This window comes from Prionailurus bengalensis, chromosome E1, assembly GCF_016509475.1.
Source record: "Prionailurus bengalensis isolate Pbe53 chromosome E1, Fcat_Pben_1.1_paternal_pri, whole genome shotgun sequence".
Classification (NCBI taxonomy): domain Eukaryota; kingdom Metazoa; phylum Chordata; class Mammalia; order Carnivora; family Felidae; genus Prionailurus; species Prionailurus bengalensis.
In genome coordinates this window covers 55761361-55773687 of record NC_057347.1, presented here as the reverse complement: position 1 = coordinate 55773687, position 12327 = coordinate 55761361, and the positions used below count along the sequence as shown (strand labels likewise).

Sequence of the window (12327 nt, the reverse complement as noted above, 5' to 3'; positions counted from 1 at the left end):
CATGAGGGAGGGGGACTGCACGCTCGGCCCCTCAGCCCAGCGCTCAGCACCCCTGACAGTTCCTCCAGGATGGACTTGGGCCAGCAGGTTGATACCTAAGTTGCGTGACTAACGAGGCCAAAGTCAGAAGCAAGGGGGTCCTGCTGACAGCCAGGCAGGGGGGCAGGAGTCCTCGTCTGTTTCCCGGCCTGCCGTCAGCGGTTCCTGTAACATTAAGTCAGAGACGAGCAAACCCTGGCTCCCGGGGTAGAGTCCTGAGCTCTAAAATGCAAAGGGGCAGAACCTTGGAAAACCTTGAACCCGAAGCTTTTTAGGTAAGGGTGCGGTGTGGCCGCTGTGGTCCTCACTGCATGAGCACAGGGAGGTGGGTCCGCTCCTCAGTCCGCTCGCCGAAGCCTGACCTCCCGTCTCCTTCCTTCCGCTCCGGCCTCCCCAGACCCTGCCAGCAGCAGTCTGGCCCAGTCCGTCATGTCCATGGTGTCCTCCCAGAGCCGCCACTCCCAGATCAGCACCGACACGGTCTCCTCCATGTCCGGCTCTTACATCGCCCCCGGCACTGAAGAAGAGGGAGAGGCGCTCCCTTCGCCCCGGGCCGCCAGCAGGGCCCCCTCAGAAGAAGGAGAGGTGAGGGAGGAGCCCGGGGTTGGGGACGGTCCTTGCTGCCGTGACTCGGCACACGCGGCCAGGGCAGCTCGCCCCACAGTCTGCCGGGGGGACAGCTGCCGAGTGCCCACCGGGCTCGGAAGGAGGGCCTGGCAGACGAGGTGGGGTCGTTGCATCAAACACCCCTCACCTCTGACCCTTCTCTTTGGTGCCACTTCCGTGCCGAGGGCTCGGGTCGGTTTTGCAGCCCTGCGAGCTGGGTCTGTCTGTGCCTTGATCTCTGTTGCTCTGTGGCAGGTGATGCCGGCAGCATCTCCGGACAGCAACTTCGTCGGCCTCGCCGCCGAGGAGCAGGACGCAGAGGTAACGCCGATGGTGGGGCTGTTGGCGCTGGCGGAGGTGGGGGGGGCGCGGTAGGATGGGTGCTGTTCTGGAAGAGGCCTCCTAAGGTGGCAGGCTTGGCTCAGTTGGGGGTGGGGTGTGGTGTGCAGGGGAGAGTGGCCACGCACTCCGGTCGGTGGACTGTCCCACGGCACCGTGCGCCAGTCCCAGCGTAGCAGGTGTGGAGTGGGTCCTAGAGGGAACTGTTCTGGGTCGGACCCTCCACCTGAGCGTGTGTGTCCTTCGTTCGCTCAGTATTTACACAGAATGACTGTCTCAGGCACCTCCTGGCACGGGACGACACAAAGACCCCAGTGACCTGGTGTTGGCCTCCCCCCCGACCCTGACTGTATAGACAGACTCATGCAGAGGCGCCCGGCTGGCTCAGTCACAAGAGCTTGCAACTCTTGATCTCAGGGTCGTAAGTTCGAGCCCCATGTTGTGTGTAGAGTCACTAAATGTCCTGTTCGTCTAGAAGCCCCATGGCAGATGGTGCGGACAGGATTACAATTCAGTATGAGAATGCCCTGATGAAGGTATTCGGGAAGTACGTGACAGACCCAGGTCACAGTGAGGGCACTAGCACTCTTTCTTGAGCCAGATACTCTCACGGGAGTAGAGCCCGTTGGGGTCTGGGATCCCAAAGGAATTTCTGAAAGTTCCATGATCTTACTATTTACCTTTTCATTTGACAACTTTTATTTCCACCTTCAAGAGACAGAGACAGTATGAGCTAAACTGTTACCAAGGCTATTCTTGACATTCCCCGGGCACATCTGTGACGGGCCTCAGACGCGGTCCCTGCGGGCAGACCATGCCTCACCAAGGAAAATCTGTCTCTGCTCAGCCTCCCGGGCCCCTCAGACACGACGGGAGATGTATGCCGTTGACGTAGGCCCTGGAGTGAGATACCATTAGGCCAATTACTTCTGTCTTCAGCTGATCAACAGATTCATTTTACTGCTTTTACAGACTCATAGCGCCTTCCTTCTGTCCTAGGGAAATGATGTTATGGAGGAAGAGGACGGATCCCCCCCACAAGAAGATGGTAAAAGGCCTGGTCTTTCGCTCCCTCTTATTAGATTTCCCCTCTTGGGATTCTTCAAAGGGTACAGAAAGGGACACCGGGATGACTCGGTGGCACCAGTGTGCCTGGTGGGGAAAGGCGGCCTTCTTGATGGAGTATCAAGGCAAGCAGGGAGTCTGAGGGCCGCAGCGATCTTCCTGGCTTTTTGGAGGCCCCAGGGCCGAGGACATCAGGACGGAGCTGCTTCACAAAGCGCACGGGGAGCTCTAAATTCGCGTGGACTAAGTTCTGAAGCTTCTTGGGCGACCCTCATCACCTTCCTTCCTTCCCGCTTCCGCTTTGCAGCTGAGCCCTCCCCCCGCCCCCCCAGAGCTGCTCTGGCAGCCCCAATGATTAGGAACAGCAGCAGAACAGTTTCCTCCACGTGGGAGAAAGGACCATCAGGCAGTTGGTCTGGTTTTGCTTTGGTGAAGAAGGTGGCTGACGTTTGGCTAGTGGAGGGACCTTCGGAGCCCGTAGGCGCAGAGCAGGGGTGAGAAGGCGACAGACGCCAGCTGCTCCATGTAGACGAGCGTTTGTAGGCTATCATCACAATTTTCTTTACTGTAGCTCACGCCCCCATTATATCTTCAGATGGAAGAGTTTTGTTTCTAGCAAGGCTGGGAGAGAAGGAATGATCTTCAGATCAGGGAAGTGAGAAGAGTCGGGGGGTGGGGGGTACTGGGAGAATCCCCCCGGGGAATGGACTGCCACGTGCTCCAGGGGCCAGCGTCTCTTTCCTCCCTCGGAAGGGCACCTCCAGAGCAGACCCGGGCCGCAGCCCGGACGCAGATGTCATCCTACCTGCTTCTGCTTTAGCGCTGGCCATTGCTTGGGGAGTTCAGGGGTGTGCATGCTGGCCTGACCACTCTCCCCTGACCAGGAAGCCCTGAAGGAGGAGGGGACGGCCGCCAAGGCTGTGCCCCTGCCACGCTCGCACGCCAGCCCAAGACAGGGCCCGGCGCGTCGTCTGCTCGGTGGATGCCTTCAGCGCTCAAGGTCCCTGAGTTGCCCTTTGTGATTGCTTCCCGCCCATAGAATACTCGCTTCTGAAAACTGCAGGGTGGCGAGCGGTTTCTGCCTGACATCCCACGGCCCGCACGGTGGTTTTACGTTTTTTCCTCTCCCTTTCACCAAGAGAAAAACGGCGGCACAGGGGGAGCTAGAAAAAATAACTTCTGAAACTCTCCCCTTCCCCTCACATGTCTGTAGGTTTCTGGTCAGACCCTTAAGGCAGCCTCAAAATAACAAGTTTCATAGGAAAACAAAACATAATTTTGTGAATGTGGTGATTCTGATTTTATATGCAAAATTATGGAAACTGAGACTTTTAGTGTCTGTTGTATGTATTTATCATCTTACAGAGCCTTGTGGTCATAAACACGCACGTGCGTGCATACCACACACACACACACACACACACACACACACACACCAGACCCAGGCAGGAGCAGGGGTAGCTTCAGCAGATGCTCTCCCTAGCTTTCCCCGCCGCAGTCCACACCAGTGCGGTTCTGCATGAGCCGGTGCCCCGCGGCCTCCAGCAGGTTGAGCACCTGCTGGGAAGCAGCCAGTTAGGGAGACAGGGCAGGACAGGGCAGGCACACAGGCAGCCTCACACAATTTGATTCCTTTATTGTCCACTCTTTACCCACTTAATTACTGTCTTTTTTTAAAACATATGATTTGATTTTTTTTGTCTCCATCCTTAAGATTTTTTTTTTTTTTTTTTAAGGACAGCAAAGCAGAGAAAAAATACCGCCAGCCCCTCTCTAACTGCGTTAACTCCCTTACAGGCCAGAGGACACGCGCATTTCTAGGTATGGAGTGTGACAATAACAATGACTTTGGCATCGCAAGCGTGAAAGCACTGGACAATAAGCTGTGCCCTGAGGTCTGCTTACCCGGTGAGTGGCAGTCTGCTGAACATGAACTTGGTGGGAGATGCTCCCCTGCTCGCACCCCTGCTCTCACCCTGGGACACCTGTCTCCTGCCCCGGCCTTCCTGCAAGAAGGCATGGGCTGTGCTAGGCTGCTGGAAGCCAGATGCTGAAAGGAAGTGAGGAGGCCTCGGGAGAGTCCTTGAACTTGTGCAGAGAGCACACCCTGCCCTGAGCAAGAATATGAGGACAGGACGACAGGAGTAAAAAACCCCCCTTCTTCCGAATTGGCCTGACCAAGCAGCCTTCCACCCCCATCCTGCAGGCCCCGTGGCAGGTAGCCTGGTCTTGTTTTCATCAACAGGAAGTTTGAGGCAGACCCCGCCTCTCTAAGAAGGTCTTGGAAAGATAGCCTGAGCCTTTGGAAAGGGGATCCATAGCTCTTCAGAGGAACAGGGAGGAATTTGAAAGCCGACATTTTTTAGACTAGCAAATGGCTCTGCGATCCAGTGAGCTTTGGGTTACATTTGCATTGTACTTACTAGACTTGGATTCCAGAGGAGAAGTCAGGGGTCGAGGGTGACTATGCTCCCCGGAGCCCTGACTTTAAGTTGAGTCAGGACTATCGATAGGCCCCCTTTTTCCCTCTCATGATACTAAGCCGAACCTGGGATAACTTCCTATACGGGAACCGCGTTAATCACGCTAAGCACCCACCCCCTTCTATTCCATGTGCTCGTTCAAGGGCTCCACGAACCCCTCCTCTGAAGCCGAGTCACGGCCAGGTAGACTAGGTCAAAACCGCCCTCCTGGTTTCACAGCAGAGATGGTCATCCACGTTGTGGTGTCTGTAAATCTCTTCAACATCCCCTGAAATGGAGACTTATTTGAACTTCAGAACAGCCACGTCACATCATGGGTCCAGTGCTTTACTCGCTCAGCGAAGCAGCTAGAGGCGTCGGAACAGCACAGCCTCCTGTGGTGGCCGCTCTCCGTCAGCCTGGGAGAGACACGGGGACTCGCACGCCCTGCCCCACACAGGCTTGTGGCGGGGAAGCCGTAATCCCCAGAAGGCGCTTTCTCCAGCCTTTCAAAGGCCTCTCCGGTTGTTTTCTATTTAGTTTGTCCTGAAGATCCTGCCCAGGACTCTTCACGTTCAGTGAGGACAAAAGATGCCGTGTCAGGCCTGGACTGGAGCTGTGGGGCCCAGGCACACTTCACTTCCTGCCTTCCCACTCCGTATCTTGCTTCCGTCTGTCCATTTGTTTTTCACGTCTTTTTGCCAAATGTAAATCTGTCTGTCTGGTTTGTTTCTTTTGAAGCTCATTTATGTTATGTAGACCTCGTATGGAAGTTCATGTTCACTCTGCGCCAGCACTGTCCCCGCGCCCCCCTCCCCCCCGCCAGCCATGCTGTGCCCGACACCAAGCTTGCTGGGCGTGTGCACATGCCAGAGGCTTCTGCCTAGGTCTCCGGTCCTAACTGGCGAGGGCCTGCACTCAAGAGGAGATTTTCTGAGAAAAAAATATTTGTCAAAATAGATGAGTCCCTGTTCCACAAAAAATGGGGATGCTTCTGTGGCAAGCATTATGAGGACGAGTCGTTTTGAATTGGCATCCTGGGGCATGAGTCGGGAATGATGACATCTCTGTCCTCTCTGCCCTGTGTCTGTGGCAGCTCACTAGCAGCCGTCCTTCTGCTAGGCTCCTGTCTCCCTCGAGGGGCTCCCCCTCACCCCCGTTTTCTGGCAGAGGGGGCTGCCAGGAACGGTTTTAGCCAACCATGCTGCTGGAAACTGACTTTGTTCCTTCCGCTCCCTCCGCCTCCTGACTCTCTCTGGCCAACCTGCTTGTTGATATTTATTCCACTTGCGGGACCGCGGGAAGACGAAAGGACCCCCGGGGTTCCTTATGGTGCTCTCAAGAGCCAGCGCGCTGGGATTAAGCTAGGTGCACAGTCCAAGCCAGACGTGCAGCCAAATGCCTGTGACGCCTGTCGGGAGAGCGACTCAGGTAGAAGCACTTGAGGTGGCCCCTTGTGCCCTCTCACCACAGGTCTCAAGGGCTCTTAGAAGAGGGAAGGCGCATCTGCTTTCTCGGCCAAATGTTCCTCTGGTTCTACCGTTAGCATCACACTGGTAGCAGCCTGCCGGGGAACTCTCTGGAAGCATCTGTTGGATTACTAACAGGAGCATCCGCTTTGGTAGGTCCAGTGGAATAAATAGGCCTCTTCGCGCTCAGCTGTTAAGTCCAAACCATCCTCTGGGATACCCACAGGCTGGCTCGGCTCCGTGTTCTGCGGCCACCAGGACAGCTTCTCAGGCGCTTGGTCTCTGCTCGAGTCGGTTTCCCTCTCCGGGTGGCGCCACTCCCGTCGCGGAGGGCTGATGAGAAGCAGAGCCAAGGGGAGCATCCCGCGCTCTCCCCGCCCCACATGCCACGCTCCCCGTGCTCATGCGTGCTCTGCCGGGAGACCCGGCCCGTGACGAAGACCACGCAGGTCCCCGTCCTCACCACTCCTGTCCCACTTGTGGGAGTGTCACTGAGAGGGCACTCGTGGCCTTCCAGCCCTTCTTCCCCTAAGAAGCTTCTGGGCCTTCTTGGGCTCCAAGACCAAGGGGGTGGTGTGTTCTGAGAGTGTTCTAAAAGGTCTCAAGGGGAGGGAGCCTAAGTTGACTGGTGCAGGTGGTGAGCAGGTTGGGACCGTGAAGCCATGCTGAGTGGATGTGGCTCCAAGGAATTGGATGAAATACCACGCAGGTGGCAACATAGTGGCCAGAGGACCAGTGACAAGTCTGGGTAGAGTAAGTGATAAGGTTCTGGGTAGTGTAGGTGATAGGGGGGAAAAAAAGCCAACATAATTTGGGTTTGTTAGTGGAAATAGAGATACATTGTTAAATGACCGCAGTGTGCAGGAGGGGACATATCCAGCGAAGCACAGCAATACCGGCAAAAACCTGAAATCCAGTTTCCTCCTGTCTTCAAGCCTCATAACCCGAGGCTGAGATGCACCTAGGAGAGTTCATATCTCCTAGACGTGAAGGAGAAATCTGAATTAGGTTTCTCTTTCCCCTGGAAACTCCATGAGACAATCAAACTGTCAGAGCGCCTACATTTATTTAATCAGGGGCTTGGTAGAGCTGGGAAAGGGGTGTGCGGAATTCCCCTAAATGTGCTCCCCAAATCTACCTCTAGAGGTCTCTCTGCCCTCCTGTTTCCCATCCTCTAAATGGAAAGGCGCCTTGATCTGTCGCCACGACAGATTTTCAGTCAACAAGCTCCAGTTTCTGGCTGAAGGGCCGGACCCAGTGGGAGCATGTGTTCGGGAAGCCCCGTCTGCGAGCCGGTTGCCCTCTGCAGCCAGGCTCCCCCTTTGCACATGTGACCCGGGAGCAGCAGCAGGGTTCTGCTGAGGGCCCCTCGGAGTCCTTTCGGGGGGGAGGGGGGAAGCAGGAAGGGCACCACGTGATTGCTGCTAACCCTCCCCTCGCCACGGAGTGAATTAAGAAGCCGGCGAGAACAGATCCTTCAGGTCTGAGTGCTGAGTCTATTCCGGCAGGATCGGTTCCAGGCCCTGGCTCAGGGTTCTAGAGCGGTGGAGTCTGTAGCAGGCACTCGTGTGAATTCAGAGTGAGGGCGGCCTGTCGGTCCGGTGTTTCGTGGCGTGCTGGTTGGCGGCGGCGGTGGCGTGGATTTTATTTTGTGCATGCACGTGTGTCTTCTCTCTCGTTCACCGTTTGCTTTTGGTCTTTCCTACCGAACAGCCGCTGTTCCGGAGTCCTGCCCCATAAACATTGAGGAATAGGTATGAGATCTACCAAATTATATAAGTGAACAAACAACTCATTGTATTTGGGGGTTCCTGACTTAAAGGGCAATCTTGCCTTCTGTCCATCCTGTCACACTGAAGAGAGCCTCCCTTAGAGGAGAATGCACTTTGGCCCATGTCCTAGACTCCAGGGAATCGAAATCTCCAGCTTCCATCTAGATTCGAGAGACAGCGCGAATTTTCTGTTCCACTCACTTCTCTGCCCCAGGGCCCCCCCCTCCGCACACTGCCGCCAGAGCCTTTAGATGGATGATCACACCAGGGCACTTCCGGGAGATACGCAGTTTATAGCTACTCAGTCCTAGTGTGCGGGCCGTGAAAGGGTCTTGGGCGGGCCCTGGCATGAGGCTGAGCCCCTCAAACACGAGCACAGTGAGCCTCGGGCCCTCCGTCTGCACCGGCTCAGCCCGGCCTGTCCCCTGCATGAGTCCTCTGAGGGCCAGGCCTGCCCAGAAGAGCTTGCAGTCTGACGGAGGAGGCCAAGGGCCTGGCGGTTCCCTTGCCGTCTGAGGTGCACACTGTGGCCGCAGTCGGGCTGGGGGCACCACCTGGGGGGCGCAGCCTGGAGGTCAGCGGGCCCCGTTGGAGTCAGGTCTTCCCCGGGAGCCTCTGTGTCACAGGGAGCTTCGCACTGCGCTGGAGGGCGCCACTGGGAAAAGGCAGTCGGGGCCAGCACGAGAGTTGAGGGGAGACCCCGGGAGAGAAGAGGGCGGCCTGGACAAGGCACGCCCTGCTCAGCACACTCCCATGTCACCTTGTTTTGTCGTCCCAGCAGCCCTGTGAGGAGAGCACTCTGCTCCCATTCGATGGGTGGGTGAATCAAGGCTTCCGCCCAGGAGCACGCGGTCAGTCCGTCAGTCATGAGCCAGGAGGGAAGCCCGGGTTTTCTGATGACAGACAGGAGGTAGTGACGGATGAAATACAGAGCACGAAGGGCGGAGGAGCCAAGAATAGGCTTCTAGACCAGGCAGCCGGTGCTCCTTGTGCAGGAGCCGTGGCGGGTTTGGGGGAGGACAAGAGTTTTGTGGGTGCCGCCTGGGCGACCCCAAGGCTCTCGGGCTGGTGTCTCCCGGGGTTGATGGTGACCCCAGAGGGCTGCTCGGGTGGACAGAGATGAAGAGCAGCAGGTGGGCCCGTCACACCTGCGCCCCCCCCCACCTTTCTGTCCCTGGCACCCTGCTGAGCAACCAGCCCCGTCCTGCCCCTCCCGGCTCCCACGGCAAACACTGACACCGAGCCCAAATTAACACGCTCTTCTCACTCCCCTCCACTGCTTCCTGCCCTGGGGAAAACCTCAGCCCGACCCCCCATAACATCTAGGCAAACTTCAAAACAAAGACACAGAAGTGGATTGCAGGGCAGGTGCACAGAACGAGAAATACCCTGTATGTTCTTCTCTGCAGTCCATGGTGGCCGTGACTGTCCCTAGCCCATTAGGACAGGGACAGCCCCCTGCCCCCTGGGTGCCCACCTCGCCCGATTCTCTCTCCTTCGCTGTGGCCTGCACACACATGGGGGTCTCAGGTAACACGCATCCTGCTAGCTTCCGTGCCGAACTCCTGGGCTGTCCTGCTGGAGATGCCATCCGGACCTGGCCGGGGGTCTGGCTCCTATCCCCTTCTTTTCTCTTCTCCAGGCACCTGGCAGGCCGATGACAACGTTGTCAGTCGTCGGCACACACAGCGCCCGCGCTTACCATCCGGCAGCCTGGAGGACCCCCAGGACAGGCCTTGCGTGTGGGGTCCTTTGGCCGTGTGAGAGCCCCAGCCCGTCCCTGGGCTCCCTGCCACCCTCACGTTCCATCCCGGCCTCACTGGACTGCTGGCCTCCTCGGCATCCTCAGCGAAACCTCGAAGACTCTCTACACCCAGATGCAAGCTAGACATGGAGGTCAGCCTGCCCCCGCTCCCGGCCCGGTGTCCTCCGTAATCCCCACCCTTCCCCACCCAGAAGGAACTGGCAGCCTCCTCTCTCCTCGTGGGCCAAAGCCTCTCAGTGAACTGCAGCTCATGAGACCTCTTGCAGAGACTCTCTGGAAGGTACCCACCTTGACCTTCAGGTCCACGGGCTGGTTGCTCCTCATGCATCTTTTTCTCCTTAGGGGGCACAACCAAGAAGACCTGGAGTCTTGGCAGCTTCATTACAAACACCCCTCTGGCATTTTCTGGTCTCTGGAACATCTGGTCTGGTCACAGAGCTGGTCCCCTGTGCCTCGTGCATCTGTGTGCTTAGGAAGGAGGCCTCGAATCTGAGAATCCCCCAGTTACATGATGACCCTCGGGAGGGTTATTTAGGAGCAGGTGCGTTCATGAAGGCCTGGGACTCCATCCTAAGGTGACCTTCCAGAAAACACATTTTTGACCACCTCTGTGTGCCAGGCACCTGTGTTAGGAGCTGTCGGATGTTCTCACATTCCCTCACCACAGCCCGGTCCGGTGGTGGTCTTCTATCTGTTGTCCCTGTCCCCCCCCCCCTTTTTGTCAATAGTTGAAGAAATAGGCTGAGAGAGGGGCGGAACAGTGATTCTCAAGTCGGTGCCCAGGAGTCCCACAGGAAGTGGCACACGTGGAGCCGGGGCCTCCCCACCCCAAGTGTTACCCTTCCCTGCCTTCCAGACCTGCTGAGCCTGAGCAGGGGAGGGGGAGGCACTCCTCCCACAGGCTCTTTAGAGATTCAGAGATTCTGTGGTTCAGATCATATGCACCACCCCCACCCCCACCCCCGCCACCTCTCCTCAGCCCCGTGCGAGGCATGTCAACAAAAGTCTAAAACAGCGAGGCCAGGCTGTAAGCTGCTGGGAGTTCCTCCTCTCTGGACAGTGTTGTCATCGGTGGCTCCACACAGTTCTTGCACAGATGTGTCTGTTGGCTTTGGGAAAAGGTGGTCTTTTAGTGGAGCATGAGATAGGGAAGCAGAGTTAGATACAGCAATTTATGAGGCCCAGAGACCACAGAGCCTTTAGGCTCTGACCATCAGGATGGCCTGTCTTTGTATTTGGAACTGTTACCCTGGAAGAGCCTTTCAGGGTCGTCTCCAACACCCCAAAGTGAGCCCCGTGCCCAGGGAATCCTTCACCCCTTCCGTGTGGCTTCTTTGCACTGCCAGGCGGTGGTGACCCTTGCCCGGCCTAGTGGTTATGGCTCAGATCCTGCCCTGGTGGGGGGAAGGCCTGCTGTCCCAACAGACATGATATGTGAGTCATGCCTGAATCTAAGCTTCTGTCTTGAGTCCCCATGTCCCCCTCTCTGAGGCCCTGCCGGGGCTTCTGGACCCTGCTGCTTCAGGCCCGACTCCTGTCCTTTCCCCCAACATCCTTACGGGCCCCTTCTGCGGTTGAGGTCAGAGCAATAACCCCACTGCCTGATTTCCTTGAAGTTTAAGCCCCAGGGAATGGGGATCTTCCCTCAGCCGGGGGTGGCGGCCCACAGCCTCCCTCCCCTCTCGGCAGGTAGTATTCACCGTGTGGTGTTACCCAAAATGAAGGAGATGTAGGTAAACAGTTGCCACAGTGGCCAGGAGCCCTGAGAGAAAAGCATTATCATCACCCCTCCTGGAGGGTCTGTGTCCTTCCTTACAGCACAGGCTGGGTCCTCTCCCAGCAAGAGGCTCAGAAAGATTCTTTAAGGTCTTGGTTCCATAATCAAGACATGCCCAGGTCAGAAATGGCCCTTTCGCTCCTGTTCCTCGGACCGATCCCTCTGTGTCTCTGTCACTCTGTCTCTCCTACCTCTTTGTTCTCATTTGGCTCTGAGGCAAGCAGAAACATCCCATCCAAAGGAGCTGGTCTTTAGTCAGCTTGGTCAGGGAACAGGGCAGCTCCTGACCCTGCCGCACCCAGTCCATCATCTGGAGACAGTTGTGTTATGAGCAGTTGGCCCAGTGAGGATGGGATGGGGCCTGGCCTCTCGCACAAGGGCACAGACTTCTGGAGGCCTGTGGCTTCTCCTGCCAACTCTGGCCCGAGGTCCCTGTGGCCTCCAGGTGGTGTGCTGATCCCGGCCGCGTGGAGCCTTCCTTCCTTCCCCACCCAGCTCCACCCATTGGAGTTTATGCCCGCACTGGGGCATCTCCTGGGCATAGAGCCGCACACTTTGAGCTGTCTCACCTGGGGAGAGTTGGTGTCCTGTCCACCTGATCTTGGCATGCTGGTTGATCACTTTGCTTTAGGACCTGCACACCTGGTGTGTGCGTGTGTGTGTGTGTGTGTGTGTACTGTTTGTGCCATCTGTGTACCCCTCACTCCTTGGAGTACACTCGTGGGCACACTACAGTGGGGACATCAAGGATGCAATATTTATGGACTGCTGCATGATTCTTTAAAACGAATAAAACTGTTTACAAGGGAAGGAGAGCTATTAACTGTGTCCTTGGCTCATTTGTGAAAGTTTCTGTCCGACTTTCTCCAGCACTCAAACATTTTTCCTCAAGAGAATCTCCAGATGGCGGAGTGGGGGAGGCAGAAGGTAGGGAAAGACCTGCTCCGCGTGGGAGGTGGGAGTTGAGGGGCCACCCTGAGGACACGGGCTTCCCACTCCCTGCCCTCCAGCTTCTGGGCAGAGGCCTGAGTAA

General features: G+C 56.9%; 1 protein-coding gene across 1 annotated transcript in view; it reads left to right on the top strand.

The window, feature by feature from the left end:
* RNF157 (ring finger protein 157) overlaps positions 1–12113 on the top strand; it is an 84794-nt gene extending 72681 nt beyond the window's left edge. Inside the window, 5 exon segments of the mRNA XM_043585635.1 lie at positions 437–624; positions 901–966; positions 1984–2032; positions 3847–3957; positions 9395–12113. Of these exon segments, the coding sequence (XP_043441570.1) occupies positions 437–624; positions 901–966; positions 1984–2032; positions 3847–3957; positions 9395–9516 (536 nt within the window). The 3' untranslated portion in view covers positions 9517–12113.
* Positions 12114–12327: the final 214 nt, after the last annotated feature.